Source organism: Anarhichas minor, unplaced genomic scaffold, assembly GCF_050575085.1.
Source record: "Anarhichas minor isolate MPS153535 unplaced genomic scaffold, ASM5057508v1 ptg000058l, whole genome shotgun sequence".
NCBI classification, from domain to species: Eukaryota; Metazoa; Chordata; class Actinopteri; order Perciformes; family Anarhichadidae; genus Anarhichas; species Anarhichas minor.
This window is the reverse complement of record NW_027466504.1, coordinates 11312490-11329547: the sequence shown is the minus strand read 5'-3', so window position 1 is coordinate 11329547 and position 17058 is coordinate 11312490. Positions and strand designations below refer to the sequence as shown.

General features: G+C 38.8%; 1 protein-coding gene across 1 annotated transcript in view; it reads left to right on the top strand.

The window, feature by feature from the left end:
• The window catches only part of adgrb3 (adhesion G protein-coupled receptor B3), a 104931-nt gene that overhangs the window by 32120 nt on the left and 55753 nt on the right, over window positions 1-17058 (top strand). The window contains exons 2-3 of the mRNA XM_076077161.1: window positions 10940-11050; window positions 13502-13663. Coding sequence (XP_075933276.1) covers window positions 10940-11050; window positions 13502-13663 — 273 coding nt within the window. The remainder of the gene's footprint in view (window positions 1-10939; window positions 11051-13501; window positions 13664-17058) is intronic.

Sequence of the window (17058 nt, the reverse complement as noted above, 5' to 3'; positions counted from 1 at the left end):
ACTGTTCTGTTTTTTTTTTTTACACAACACTTAATATTCTGGACGTGGTAGGCTGCAGGGAAAGCTTGTGGTGTGGTAATCAATTCCATGCATTGGCCAACGGTAAGATGTTGAATGGCTAATTGACCGCAGTAATGGTGCATGGCTATGTGGTGGTGGACGATGGAGACATGCACATTAAAAAACAATTAATTTCCAATACTAATGTCACTCTTGGCTGCCTCTGCTGCTGCATATAACAAGGAGCTGTCACTGATTAGTAATTTCATACTCCATCTAGGATTTGATCCAGGCTATGCAAAGTTAGAAGGCCTTTTTGTTTGATTGAGATACTTTTCCTTTTTAAAAGCCACCTGATGAGAATCCAGGCTTACGTTTTGGTTGATGAGTACATTTAAAATCTTTCTCTCCTTGTATCCAAAGATACAAGGTCATGGTCTGGTCAAGGACTGATTGCAGTTTCTGCCTCTAGCCAATGAGTCAGATTTCTTTTACTCGTGTTTACAGTATATTTCAAGCTGCTGCAGCCAACTTTGCTCTTTGGCAGCTCCACATGGCGACAAGACATCATTTTGAAACTTGGAATAACTTCACGATGCAGAAATCCAAATTTGGCTCAATAAACTGCAATCACCAAGCTTTAATTCTACGCTGGATGGGCAATGATGGTGGATGGGGAAATTATAAAAAAAAAGAACCAGGAGGTTCATTGATTATTACTGTTTGCTGACAATTTTGATTCATTACTTATATTGCGTGCTCATTTAGTTATTTACATGCACATAGATATTTACTTTGAAATGGTTACAGTGCACTGCAACCATATCAAAGTAAAGAAACCCCAGTGAAGCAATAGTTTGATTATTGAATCACAGTAACCTAATTGCCCTTACAATCTGTGTGTAAAAGATCCACTTCATGATCCAGTTAATGTCCAGAAAGATGAGGCAGACTACAGAAAACAAGGACACCAATGACGTTGCTCTATTGATGAAGGAATGCTGTTTTCACCCAGAACAGTGATGCTTTTGTCTTTCCCACCACCATTGGCAATACAGCTCTTTGTACACAGACAAACCAAGTTGCATGTGCTCGACAGCAAGTCCTTCACACTGTATAGACGAGGAGAAAGACACTTCGATCTTTCATCAGTTCTTATGATTTCAAAAGCTTCGAGTGGATAATAACCCGAGACCTCTTTAAGGGTATGAAAATAAAAACAACATGAACTGATTATTCCTATTTTCAATGTGCTCTTCCCTCTTATTTCACATAATTACTTTGCCCTGCTGAAATTACAATTAGCCTCCACAAAGACTCAGCATAATTTCAACAGCGCGATTCAGCATAATTTAAAATTAAGATAATGCTTTTTTTTTTTTTTGCTCTATTAATTTAACAGTACTTAGCATCTCTTTGATAAAGGGATGAAAAAGTTAGAAAAATAAGACTTTGAGTGCAGCAGTTTAGATGCTATTTCATTGTTGACCCTTACCATTGTGAGTGTTTTTCATGATAAAAAGGCACTATTCATTTGACATTGCCTCTTTTTAAAAAAATGTTTGACAAAATCACTTTGAAAAAGCCTGGAAGAGACATTTTACAGAAAGTGAATTTGAACCCTGTACATGGTCACATTGTGTGACGTGATCTCATAAATATTCTGGGTTTCCAGAGATCATCAGGCGGTTAAATCCCCTGACTCTCAAAGCAATTGCCCCCTTTGTCCTGGGACTGAATCCCAGTAGTGTTTTCTCTCCTGTGCCCTCAACCCTTTACAACAGTCTAAATAAAGAATAGAAAACACCACAGGTTAGAGTACGGCCAACCTTACTCTAAAAGAAACAGCCTGAGGTTGTGGGAATTCAACTCTAATTACATTAATGCAGGCTTAGTAATACAAATGATGACATAGTGTTAGCCATGCTATGTTAAACCAAAAAGAAAAATTGTGTTTAGATTTTAAGCCAACGCTGTTGGTCATCTGGTTAAATTTTAAAACTAAACGCGTGAACAAATGATCATTTTGACAAATTCTATTGAAATGGGAATAATCAAGTAAACGTCATTGTAGACCATATACTGGATGTGTTGAGTTATAAAACACAGGCAGTGAATAGAATCCAGAGCAGCCAAGTGTGGCTTTCAAAATGATAAGAACTGTGATGGTTCTGCTGCTCCCAGACTTGACATCAGAATCCATTAAATGAAAATCCTATCGCGCTGCTCTCGTGCGCTTGTCTGAGGACATTTCAGCATCACCACTGTGTCTTCGTAATTATTTTGGAGAGTGTATTTGCTTTAACATGAGCTCGGCCAATGAGCAAAGACAGGGCATGTTGCAGGCATCTTCCTCATGACTAACTTGCATATGACACAATGTTCCCTGTGCTGATAGATGCAGGGTGGCAGTCTGAAAGCAGTGGGTTTTACCCCTGCAAAAGGATCAGACATGATTGGTGCTGTGGAAAGGCTGACAGCATGAATTATGAAAGTCTCATTAGGGGCTGTTGGAAATGATTTATCTGGCTTCAAAATATGGCCATCCAACCACATTTGCATCCATGGATATACGGAGTCCATATTGTGTTTTGCTCTTTTAATTTCGTAGGTGTATCATTTCCTGTTTATTAGTGAGGAGCTTCCATGGACGACAAACCATGACTCTATTTAATGGAGGTCACTACTTGGTATGCCAAGCAAAATAGCTTAGAAAAGGACAAGGTATGCTCTTTGAAAATTGGCTGCAGTCGCAAAGGTGCTAAAAAATGTGTCATGTTTCTCACTTGACAGATGCATTGCTTGGCATGGTGGCATTGAGCTTGGCAGTGTGTGTGACTGCCAGGTCATCTACTGGGGTTGTGTGTTTCTATAGTGATGCCAAAAAGCTGCTTCCATTTTCCCATTCCCAATGTCCCTTCTCAAGAGCATTGTAGCAAAGCATACCCCCAAAGACAACTGTGCATAATTTACGTTCATAATTTTAAGATCATACCCTGCTGGTCAAAAAGAAGAAGAAAAAAATCTCTTGTTTCGAGGCAATTGGCCAACAATTACAAGAGAATATTTCATGAGATACTTTAAGCAACCGACTAAAGTCCCAGATTTGAGAAGGCCCCAGCATTTCACATGGTGTGCAATGTGTAGTTTATATACTATTCATATAACGTGACTTCTCTCTCTGAAATGGTTTCATTAGTAATCCGCCTCCATCCTTGTTTCTGTCGGTGCACAGTAGTCCTTTCAGTTGTGTCCCTGCAGCAGCCCCACTCTTAGTCACGGGTGGTTCAGCAGTGTCGCTTTTTGAAAAGGCTGGTGATTTTGCAAGTTATAAGCTGCAATCTTGGCATTGCTTTCACTTTAAACTGCTCCATAGGCGGATCCATTTTCTGATAGCATCATGCAGCTGAACTGAGAGCACGACACATTGCTCAGATTATGATGCAGAGGGTACATCTTTGTCAAAACCCGGAATAGATGGAAAGGAAATGTGTATCTTAATTTGTTGTTGTTGTTTTCAATTTATTCCCCCTCTCTTTTTTTTAGACCAGATCTATTTTCCGGACATTGATAAGCCAGCATTGGTTTACAACCACAGTAATGCGGATGATGCTTTTGATTCTTGTGATGGCAGATTATCATAGTAGAGAGTTTAGCTGTGGAATATGCATCTAAATTGTGCGGCGTCTGATAGAGTAGAGATTCAACTTATACACGTTTGGATGAGCTGACATGATATGAAGTCGGACTGGTGAGGCCTGTTCCCTGAAGTGTACAGAAAAGAGGGGGAATGATCTGCTCACGGCACCCAGCAACAGGGCTTCTTGATGCAGTGCTTTGATAACGTCAGAGCTCCATCTAGGTTGCTTTGTGAGGTACTGCTCAATAACCTTGTGATTTAGCATCGTGCTGTAAATTATCAATGCAATCTCCCAGCCACTCATTTGCCTTCCCATCAGTAATACAAAATATGTCCTCTCTACTTACAACAGACTGTATTCTGAGCGCTTGTCTCACCACACTCACTCCATTTTTATGCGAGTTCACATGACTTTTTCAATGAGGTGCAGCGGCAGTTGCACGGAATTCTAATTTGGCTTCAATCTAAGTCATTAGGAGAGTCAACAGGAAGCAAACAGATGGCAGAAGGAATATGATGGATAATTGTACGTCTCAGAGGACAATTCTTAATTTGTATCTGATTCCGTGCAACCCCCTCATTTTCTTAATGAAGGACTAATTGAGTTTTTTAGATTGGCACAAGCATATGGTCCCATCAATGGTGAAGGGTTTGTGTAATGGGTGTAAGGAGATACATTGAGGACATTTAAGGAGACTTATAAGATCGTTTCTGAATGGTAGTCCGATTTTGAGGTCTGAGAAACACTTCAGTCCCGGTTTGGATGTGGAGGTGTGTTAATGAGCTAAAATACGATGCGTGTTCATTACTTCATAATCATCATCATCGTATTTCTTATTCTTTTTTGACATCAAAAAGTAATCTTCACAGTTTTGTCTAAAACACTGATACTTACTAAGTAAATGTTGGAATAAGTAAAATATACTATAATCTGTCTTTACTTGTGAATAAAAGTGTTTTGGATGTTTTTTATTTATGTTTTTATGTATTCCACTGTAACACATTATGACACATAATGACAAAAAAACAACATGATTTTCTTTTTGCTTTCCTTTGGTTTTGTTGTTATAAATTGTCTTTCATTTGGTGTTAATTGTAATTGCTGGTTTTGGGGGGTTTTGTTCTAGAAAACAATCAACCAGACCAGGGTTTGATCATTATTCTGCATTGATGTTCAGGTTTTATTTACCTCCAGGAAACAAGTCAATGAACAGACGCTGTCGTTACAAACAGACATTTCTAGACCTTTCAATTATTACACAACTGTTTTAGCATGTGCTCACTTTCAGCATTTGTAAAGGTTAATGTCTTTAATTATAGTTTTGCATCGTTTCATGTTTAAACATATTCCCATTGTAATACATGACTGAAACACAACTCCAATATATCTAAAAATGAAAAGTGTGCCCAGAAGACGACACGTGAGTTGAAACACATATACACGCTACGCCCATTTATTAAAGGCTTTTTCATTTTCATTTTCGGTTATGTCTTATTTATCACAAGCTAAGAACAAGTTTAACCTTTCTCTTATTTGGTCTCATATCTAAAATGTAATTTAAGCACTTTACAATCCAGATTATCACTACATTTGACCAAAATTTGCCAGTCTCAGCTCAGCCGATGAGAAACGGATCAACGACCAGTCACGGGATAGTGAGGTAATCCTCTTACTGGTATTCTGGGAACTTACACTCTTCAGAGTGTAGTGGTAATGAAGTGCCTCTCATTAAGAGCTACATTTGTGACAGTCAGTCAGTCAGTCAGTCAGGCAGGAATGCATAGACGGCAGGAAGCGGAGAGCCCCTGATAGACGCTACTCATAGGGGCCTTTGAGTAAAGGCTCATTTCATGCAAGGTTAGACACATCAGTCATTGGACATGGGGCTGGCTTTTACTGCCTTTCGATAAAATTACACATGGAACGTGTCCACACGGTGAAGATGAACCTGGAAATCAAATGTCTTCCATTAGGCTCTCTGCGGCAGGCTTCAACTTCCCGGCATGCAGTGAATCAAAGCCTCAGTGATGACAAAGGTCATGGACACGGGGAACTTTCTTTCTCTTTGATTGCGTGCGGAGTCTTTATTTGTTTGTTATATATACTGAATGCACTTAGTAGTGGGACATCAATTAAATCAAGCGTAAATATAGCCACTAATTAAGCTTGAAAGCATCAATGAGCTGTGATGGGTAAGGAAAGCTTTGAGCCCACATAATCAGGCTCACATGAATAGTTTGGCTCGGGCAGGAGAATACTGTCCAGCACTATCCATGTTTGCACATCTTTGACACTGTGATGAAGGCCCGTTTTTGTGCCACAGCACATTCAGTAACACTGTTGCCTCAAATTCTGAGCCCTGGTATCCCTCTGTTATAACCTTCATGTATTGTCACCTGCTGAGGTTACAGCCCAGTGGTGACCAGCGCCTGTAAAGCCAGTAATTTGAGCAGACATTTTGTTACATTTGACCCAGAGGTTTTCATTGTTTTGGCGGTTCCTGCATGCAGCGCTGGCTTTGCTAACATATGCACCTCTAGAGATCCAGCTTCCAAAGCCGATTGAAACAGAAGAGTGATTCTCCTTTCCTTTTTAGTGCGGCCAGACATATCTCACGATACGATCAACTTGCAAAGCAGCCTGATTCCCGAGACTAGCCACTGAATCACTTCAGTTTCTCAAAGTTGAGAGGAAGGCATTATTTCTCGAAATAGCCTAATCTCATCCCTCACCTCTTTATTACTCACCTGATTTGCTGATCATCCCTGACAAGCAGGCAAAATGGCTGCCATTATAAACTGATGGCACATCGTGGCAGCAGCATGTCGTTTTTGCTTGCACCGTTTAAAAGATCTATTTTTGCACTTACTGGAGTAATTGCAGGTTTGATGTTGCGCAGTGTTACTGAATGCAGTGCTAGTTCAGCTTCTTCCTTTAGCGAATTAGGAGCTTTTGAAAATGTAAAACACGAGAAACAGGAAGAGGGTTTACAATATTGTGTCTGTGCTTGTGGGTGAGTGTTTGTGTGGAGCATTAGGTAGCTGTTTTTCTGTGACAGTGAGCTCATACACAAGAGAATCCCAAAATATTAGATAAATAATATTGTCAAACACACAGTCAAAATCCTATTTCACGCCATCACAAGATGTTGGCCACATTCGCTTTAGCCTGCTTGGAAGTCTAGGCTGTCAAAAGAAGCCAATGTTAACAATCTTAGAGAGACATGAAGCTGAGACTGACAAGGAGTTATTTTGGTTCCTGTGTATCTATAGTGAGTCACACAAATCATCAGTGAATCTGCTGACAATTACACTAAACTTCTGAGAAAGCACATAAGGAGACAGATTTAGGTGATGTCCTGATGCTACCAAATTTCGTTTCATGGAGTTGGCAGGATTATCTAAAGGGAAATACACAGAGGAAATAATGTAGATAGTTGCACTCCAAAAATACAGTGTTTGGATATGAGTGTAGGAAAATGGAGGCTATGAAAATATCCAGCAAGTACAAGTATATATTTGACCAGGAGTCCCGCTTCTCCATGTACATTGTATCTGTATAAAGAGAACCATTTTATTTCAGTACGATGACAGCAATGACGACGTTAATAATGGCCCCTTACCCTCACTTTGTTCAGTAAATACAGCACACTGGACATTGACTTTCCATTACAGTATCTGCAACATAGATACGCTTATATGACTGCTCTCAGTACATTTTTACTGCCAGTTATTACCAATTGCATGCATTTACTACAATCCATAATATTCTTGATATAAACCAATTCAGGTCTACTTGTAAGAACTAATATTCTCCAGAAGCAACTCCTTCCTGTCCGTCTGGTCCATTTGGTCCAGATTGTTGGAGATTATTTCTATTTTTAAATGTTTGCTGGATCAAGCATGGCTTTCACCTTGTGTTAAAATGCTCTACCTGTCGTGAAATAAAAAGTGTCTATTGCTGATCTGTCTGCCAAGGTCATCTAACTAATTCAGCTATTTTAGGGATGTGTGTCTAATATGTCAAGTATTTCAGAAAAGCAATGCCGCTATTCTTCAGTTGCATCAATTCTGATGAATAAATGGTCACTATAAGACCCAAAGGAATGTCTTTTTAAATTGTCAAGCGCAGAACGCATGCTTTGTCAGTGATGCATGCCATCAAGGTTATGTGAATTAACACAAAAGGAAACAGTGATGGATTTCACTGAATGGCATTGCCTCTCCTTTGCTGTTGAAACATGATGGTTGATGGATATCGATAATAAGTATTCTCTTTAGTTCCGACTGAAGGACAGACCCCTCGTAAATCTTAAACTTAATTTTCTTAAAAACACACAGTTAAAAAGTTCTGAATACTTGCCAAAACATGAAATGATGCAGTCTCAAGCAGAGGAAATGTTTGCGAGGTAATGACACGCTAAATGCATCATCTGTGCTTTCTGCCTTGTAATGCAGTGAAGACGCTTCGTGTTTTTTTGTGTCACTTTGACAAATGACAAACAGCCTGGCCCTCCATTTATTATAACTCTGGTCTGTGTCTGATGTTAACGGTTATACAGCCACGGGCTTCAATACAATCCTCGTAGTTCAATTAAACCGATGTGCTTCTTTCTCAGGACTTTTCTGGTCTCACGTTTCGACATGCTGCTTTTTTTCCCATTCTACGAACAAAGTTATAAGATTAAGACCTTTGAGGCATCGTAAAAGACTCCAGTCTCATTTACACTTAAACTGAGACTTCCTTTGCTCTAATCTAACCAGTTCTCATTTGAGTACCAACAGGTTGGGCTTTATTTTTAATAGCTTCCTGTCCAGACTGATGTAGATATAATTACTCAAACATCAGTGATGAAATGATGAATCCATGATGACAAACCTCTATTTAAAAATGTGTGAAGTTTGATTAATGCCGCATGTGCTCTGTAATGAGTACACAGTAAGTCTCTTACTGACATCACACTTAATGACATTTTTATAATCTCTTTCATTTCTCAACGCATTGTTGTATTGTTCATCATGAGCCGGTGAGAGCTAGATTAGATTAGGTGTGACTGACTGTCAATAGGCTGAGTTGATCAATGTTTTGCGGAGGCAAATCTTTTCCAAAGGTAAAATGGAGTTAGGACCAATTATAGGGGAAACCAGGGATGATGATTAGTATCTAAAAATGATAATACAAAATATAACAGCCTCCAGTTCTGTATATGTCCTCCTTGATACAGGAGCTGTTGCTTCTGGATGCACAATAGAGAGCTGGGTAGGAATTTCTTTCTTTTAGTCTACAGTTAGGGATATTCACATGTAAAAAGCTCCGTTGCCTTTTGTACTTGCTATAGTTGCTACATTATGCAATACAGGACAGTAGGGTGGCTATAATGATATATAACAGACTTTTACTGAAAAGTAAAACCATTAAAATAAGTCAAGTATTTGTTTATGTATTGTCTACATCCACCCTGCCCTGCTGAGCTTAGTGAAATGAAAGTGCTATTGTATGCTGTCTCATAGCTTTTAGTGTTTAGTTTCACTTGTATAAATTCATTAAAAAGCAGTGGGCCCTGCTTTTTGTCCGATTTCCTGCAAAGTAGCAGACATTCAGGCTGACTAAACCAGACAGCCCTTTTATTCTGCTAAATAGGGGATTGGTTCTTGATCCAAAGCACCACAGGGTAGAGCCCAAAACACAGTAAAGACATAACATGTCAAAGTATCTACAGTAGTTAGCCTTCCATGACTGAGCGTTAGATCAACTGCTCTCGGTTTGTCCAACCATCAGTGTACAGTGTAACACATTTTTCACACAGAGTTCACACTGTGCTTTCTGCTCAATTTGAGCAAAACAGATGTGGACACGATCAAATCAGAGAGAAAGACCTTTGAACGTGCTTCCGAAGCTCCGTACTTTGTGCAGTCGTGGTTCTGAAGATCCCAATCAGCATCAAAAGGCTGCGATGTTTGTTTCTACCTGGCGGCTTCCTCTCCTTTCATTATACCCTCTATTCTAATTATTCATGTAAACACAGTTTTCTTGACGCTATACTGGGAAGGGATGTTGTTTGAATGTCGGCAAAAACCCAGAGTCATTTTTTTATTCATTTACTTTTCTTAATCCAATCATGGAACATGTTTGTTGATATAATTTGGTTAATGCCAACAGTCTGATGCGTGGATCAGACAACTGTCGTCTCGTGTAGTCAAGTGATTTACTGTATAATTAGTCCTAAAATTTCAGCTTTCAGTGGAACACGATCAGACGAGATTGACAGATAAGGCTCACTGTGAGGGAGGTCAGTCTTTCTAGGCGTACAGTTTGCTGTAGGGGGAACGCAGACAACTGACGCTACAAACTAGATTAGAAGCGAAGATTTAAACATCCTCCCTATCAATGGCTGATGCATTGTATTGTCTAATGTACTAACATAAGCTATGTGTGAAGTTGTTGTTTATCACCTGCATTGCCTATTTGCAAATGATATAATCACCTCATTAGGACCACACTGCTCGAAGTAATGCCGGTTTTCAATTAAGATGAGAGTTTGAAGATAATTTGCATCAGCTTGTTAATAAGTAAGTAACATATAAATGTTTCACAGTGTGTCTCATTTACTTAGCAGCTGATGCAAATTCGTAACACAATGCAATAGTGCAAGCATCGCTTTTCTCAGCGTGGAGTCAGAACATTGTGCTCATTGTCTCTTTGTCCCTTTATGGGAAACAAAGAGGGCATGCATTGAAATGAATACAGCTCAGAATACATTTGCCTAATCTAACAAAAGGATCACAACATTTTAGACTGGCTAAACCAAAAAGAAATCCTGCAAAGATGACAAACTGTTGAGGAAACTGTGGATCAATAGCATGTTATGTCCATGACCCCCTCTCCTCTGTGGCTTTCTGATGGCTTACACATTTTTACTTTCATTTTCTTTTCTTTTCTTTTCTGGGTGTGCAGGAGGGAGGGAGGGAGGGAGGGAGGGAGAGGGAGGGAGGGAGGGAGCTGGTCTGATGAAGTGTTAGAGTCTTAAAAAGCGATGTGAGTTTATTTGCATGTTTGCTATGTGTCTACGCTGTGCTTTCAAGCTCAATTAATACTCCCAACTCACCCTTATAAATCCGTTGCATTGTTCTATGCCCTAGAGTAAAGGACAAATTAAATACAAACTTGTGTGGTCTTTGTTTCTAGCCATGTACTGCAGTTGCTTCGAACATCCTGAAAAACAGTATGTAATAAGCTTTTGTTCTCAGAAAATCATGTTTAAGCCTAGCTTTCATATGAACCTCTATTTTGTCCCATAGAATATGGAATGATCGGAGAGCATACAGTAAAAAGTCAGCGGCCAAGATCAGTTCATGACACAAAGGCCCTGCAGGAGCAAGCTGAATCTGCTAAATTTATGGCACAAACTGGTAATACCGTAGTTATGTTTCTTTACTTTATTTTGTTAACTAAACTTAATTTCATCATGCATGCTCTCTCTTGTACTGCACCTTTTAAGTGGAAATGTTTTGCATTATTATTTCTTTCCAATTCACTTTCTATTGCTACATATGAAGTAGGAAGATACATTTCCCATTTCTCTCTGAGTATTTACTTTGAATATATAACTTAATGGGGTTTTGTGGGTCTGTTTGTTTTATTGTCACATAGTGAGTTGGCAAGTGGATTACTCATGGAACATTCACTAAACAGCGGTTTAAAACTAAGGTCCTAATGCGGTTAATGATTTCCTCCAAGGCATGATAAATTAAATGTCACTCAATGGAAAACCCACCCCTTCAGCCAAATATGAAACACATACTTGGCAAAAGTTGAACTGATAGATGCTGCCCTTAGAGATAAAATGAGACTGTTGCTTAATCAAGTGTAGAATCCAATAAAAGAACAGAAATTATAAGGACTTTTACAATCGACTGCCTCAGTACTTTTAATAAACAGAAAGTACTGGAATAGGTGACAGCAATATTAAAGCAAAACCTGAATTTTGCTTTCTTTATCTTTCTTTTTGTTGCTTTATTATATCTATCAAACCCTTTTTTTCCTAGTGGGTGGGTTTATATATATATATATATATATCTGAGATTTTTTTTATTCTTTATTTTTTGGGAAATGTTTTAATTTTTTCATGTGTTGTTCCATTTAAATTGCCATCATTGTTTATGAACTCCTTTCATTACCATTTTAATTTGCGACACACCATACGGACATACCAGTACTAACGTTGACCCATTAACACCTCTCCATTTTACACACGCCGTAGGTATGTTGTTTCCCTGTCGACTCGCATCGCTGTGCTTTTCTGTTTCTCATTCTCACACTATTTACTCTCCCTGTACTGCCTCATTTAATAAATTGATCCACCTTTCAGTCTATTTCATGATCTGAAATGAAGGGCAGGGTTTAGATCCCTATTTGGCTGGATCTATGTGTCCTTGATACAGCATGCTAAGGCACTACTTTAAAAAAGCATGCTGTGTTGAAAATTATATTATGATTTGATGACTTCAAATGACATAAATGTATTCAGAGCTGCAATTGAAAGAATTATTCTTTGTATGAAATTATTTCTCTAATGCCCAAAGCCTCCAAGAAAATGAATACTTCACCTGAGGGTTTAACACAATCAAACATCAATTATTTGGTGACTACTCTAATGCAGGAATTGTATTGTCCATTCACTTGTCACCAAATAATTTATTCTTTTTCCATTCAGGCTACCATGGCTTTGTAAATCACCACACTGCCTCATCCGAATATACGGCTTTACTCAGCATTTCATGGCTTTCTGATATTTGGACCTTTTGGACAATGAAGATTTAAAGGCTCAATGCTGTTTCTTCTAATTATTCTCTTTAATTTAACTCAATAGAGATCTTTAGAAGAACAACTATGATCCTTGTCTTTACTAATCTGCTACCAAATGCTACGTATGATTATTTAATTACTTATTTGACTGCGTGCAGAGTTGAACTACTTCAAAGTCTGCTCGCCAAAAAGCTCCATGTTGGCACAAAGGCCTGGACAATAGAGACAGAATCCATTGTTATTCTGCAGCTAAAACAGAACCTTGAGTGTGCTTTTAGTCACACGTGAAAACGGCTGCAATCTGCTGAATAAAATCCGCTAACTTTCTCATTCTCCTCCACCCCTGGGAGTTAAGAGGTTAACGTGGATTTGAAAAGTATTTGAAACCATCGTCTAAAACACCTAATATGTTCTGTTGTCAAGGAAACTAGATAGTTTGCTGCAGTGCAAGGGAATCCATAACTCAGGCTTCTCTCTGAACTAACACCCATTCAATTTAATTTTCTTTTCTCAGATGCTGTCTTTCTTGCATGTCACCATGTTCTTATGAGATTTTGTTTCTTTATGGTCTGACTTAAGCATATTATTGGGTTTCATTGAAATGCATGAATTCTTTTTTTACGGATGAAATGAAACAATTAGATGTAACCCTGATGTCTACTGTTAGATTTATATATATATATAAATAAAATCATAGATGTGCCTTCACTGTGATCTTTGCATAAATGTACATTTAAATTCGTTGTAAAAAGGCTGATTCACTGACACATCTCGCCTACTTTGCAAAGCACTTTATTGTGTTGCATACAAATGAAATTACTAGTCAGAAGAATTTAGCTGCAGATTCAGTATTTATCAAAGATCACATAAAGGTAGTATAGACTGTACAATAGTGTTCTTATGAATCTTAAAGACCCCACTTCACCCCAACGTGACTCATGTTGGCCCCTCCCCCATTTGACTCAACCCTGCCCACCTTGCCCCACCCCGCCCCGTAAGCCCTGCCCAAGGACCGTATTGCTGCATTTAACTAGTGTCACCCTTCTCCCACACAGGTGAATCAGGTCCAGAGGAGTGGTCCCAGTGGAGCTCATGCTCTGTAACATGCAGTCAAGGGTCGCAGGTGCGAACAAGAACATGTGTCTCACCATACGGAACACACTGCAGCGGCCCTTTAAGAGAATCAAGGGTTTGCAATAGCACTGCCCCTTGTCCAGGTAGTGTTAGCCGCAGATTCTTAAATATTAATGTTTTGATCATTTGTTGTTGAAAGGAGGAAATGTGTTGCTGTGTTTTAACAAACTTTTCAATGTGTCTCTTTAAGAATGTATAATTATTGCAGTTAATCTAATGCTTTCTTTCTTTGTTGTTATTTTGTGATTTTTTTTTTTTCATTGATTTTTTTTCATTATCACTTTTGTGTTTTCCATTTCATATAACTGTAAGGCCATTCATCAACATTGAAATGGTTTAAAGACATGTGGTTCTGCATGGAGCTTGGGGAGCAGTAGGCACTGATATGTTGTCAGCTTCCTGTCCTTGAAGGTCAGTCTTGCATTTTAAAATAGCTTGGCAGCATTTCTTCAAACACCCTGTAAGGCATTTCTTCCTCAACCCATGATGGCAGGGTAGATGAGTCACCGGCGGTCAGGTATCAGCATCAGATGCTTCTCTGACTGGTGATTGCGGCGCGCTAACGTTTGTCTGTCTGCGTCTGGTAGGACAGCGGGTCGTTCTGAACAAGTCACCAGTATCCATTTTTTGGATTAGTGTACACAGACAAGTGTGTTGATTTAGAAATGTTTAGTCAAGTATTTGACGGCGCAGGAAAGGGTAGTGCTTCTGAGTCGGCATCACAAACTCTTAGGTAATTACGGCTGATAGAAATACTGCAAGCTGCAGCCTGAAAACTGATTTATGATGTACTGTACTTCATTTTTAGATGTGGCATGTGCAAGTGGGAAGTGTGCAGTTTTCAAAAAGGGTCACTCCCTTACTGTGCGTGAACATTAAGAGCTAGAAAGAGAATGAGTCATTTCAAAAGAACAGTTGCCGAAATACGGTCTTGGTGTGACTCCTCAATGGCCATTTATATTTAGCACAGACAGCATTAAAGCTCCTATTTCTCAAAAAGCTACACAGCTCAATTGCAGGTATATGAATTAATTTGGATGAAGAATAATTATTAACGTAGGGCCAGAGCTTACAGAGCTGCCCATGTGAATTCATTATTGTCCTTGATTTATCTCAAGACCTGCAGAATTTAGTTTGCTCACGGCTAATTCTGGATCTGGAACTTTCTTTCACATAATAATGCAGAAGCACTTATCAGCAAATAACTGGACCATAAAACTCTGGGACAGCTCTAAAGCAATTTTGACTTTGCAATATAACTTAATTTTTAGCGAGAATAAAAGAGGGAGAATCTTCTTGGTTTACAAGTTGATAATTGTATTGCTTTATAGATTTTTAGGTAGACTATATCAAATGTACTGTAGTCCTGCTTTGTTGTTAAATTGCATTCCTTGTAATATCAGAAAAATAATGTTTTTTTTGTCTTCAATTATTAATATCAAAAACGGTGCACTGGGATCACAAACCTTGTTTTTCCAAGTCATGCTAAAAAAATGCAGCTGATATAACTTTGCTTAGTTACAATTGCAAACTGGGATAAAAATAATTCCCAGCTGGCGTGGTGCCACATAAACAGAGTCTATATCTAATACCCGAAAAGGCAGACAAATCGATTCACTCTCTTCAAACTGCGAGTAGTATGCCAAGGTGGAAGGATGCCTCCAAAACAGAGTGCTTAAATTAAAGACACGTCACTTCCAGTCTAAAAGGAGCCGTCGCTTACCTTAGTCACCGTCGCTGAAAACAACATCATCGATGACAGATGGATCAGGCGCTGCAGGCAAGTAGTTAGAAATTCTGGGCCTCCTTTCGAGTTTTGATCCTGCTCATCCAACACAATGCACCTGCCAAAATACAATAACATTTCTGCTTTACCAAATATTACTCTTACCTTAGTTATCCCCCTTTTCAACCCAACCAACAGCAACCTGTAGTTTCTCCTTTCTTTCCTTTAGAATTCTGGTGCATTTTTTCTTTAGAATGAAAGCAGCCCAGTCATATTTGACATTTCTAAGGTACCATACAGTATTTACATATATGCTAATTCACCCGGCTGTTTCAAAGCCGCCCACTGCCCCCAATGCTTAAGATGGGTTAAATGCAGAGGTCAGATTTCATGTATGAATACGACCAATGCCAATGTTCAGAGCCGACACAAAATCTGTTTTACACTGCAGCACAACATTTAACGTGATGAGGTTGATATCAGCATTCAGTGTTGTATCTTACTTAGTAAAACAAGCCTGTTTATGAAGTTATTATTTGTCATGGGTGCTAAACTTTCTTTTATTTCAATCAATATCAATTTATTCTTAAAACACACATTTCACAATGTGTGGTTTGGTTGGGGAGGAGGTCGAGGGTGGTAATTTCCATTTGAAGTTAATTATGGCACCAGTCAATGAGAAAATTCTTAGCTGCCAGGATTTGGCGCGAGCGTATTTTAACTTGCAATCAACAAGTGAGAAAGTATTGTTTGCTTACCACTACAAGTGTATCAATCCAAACGGTGAAAAGCACATAAAAGAGCCATACCTTTGAGCTTGGGTGGGATGTTCTCTCAGGTCGACGAGCACGGCGTGCGCTGTTTATTTTAATAAACGATTTAAACAGTAAGCCACTTGATCGAGCATGCGCAGATACGTCCGTCAGACTCCGTCCTACTCTACAGGATGTGCTCATGCAGCCGCAGATGTCTTTCAAAATAAGCCACGCCAGTGATGCTCATGGCAGTGATGTAATATGTCATACGTCAGTGCAAAGGTATATCTCGATATGATTTTAAAGGTTTTTTTGACGACAGTCGAGTATTTGAGGCTGTGGCTGTCAACAGGCAAGGATTCATGTTAGTTGCAGTTTTGACAGTGATAAATAGGCAATATTAAATAATGTCAGACTTATCCTTAATGCGTTGAAAAGCTTGAACGTGCAATAACACTTTTTAATTTTAATTTGGGAGAGAACATTGACCATTGTTACTGTACATATATTGTTTTGCCTCAAATTAATGAACGTTTCTATTTGAGTTGTACTAAACACCCGCTGCTACCAATAAGATAACTTGGTTGGTAGGCAGAATGTCATGTGTTTACTTACATTAAACACGAAAATTGGGCAATTAGCATAAGCAGCAATAGCCTCCTTGAAAACAAAAGGCCTACAAAAACATTTATCAGCATAAAGCACAGAGAGTTTCAGTCTGCAAAATATTGCATTATTGCCAACCTCATCATAAAGGCCATGCCTAGTTTAATAAAAGAAGAAAGGAAACTGTTTCAGTGCCTGTAATGCAAAACTCACAACCATGCCAGTATACCATTATTAATCAGTGCAAACCAAAGACAAATAAATGAAGACTATAAGAAGTTCTATCTTCTATTATTGATCAATTAAGAAAAACAATGATAAGACACATCCTAGAAAAAGTAAGAGACATTTTCTGTTGACACATTGATGTAAACATTTTGACAGTGAAACA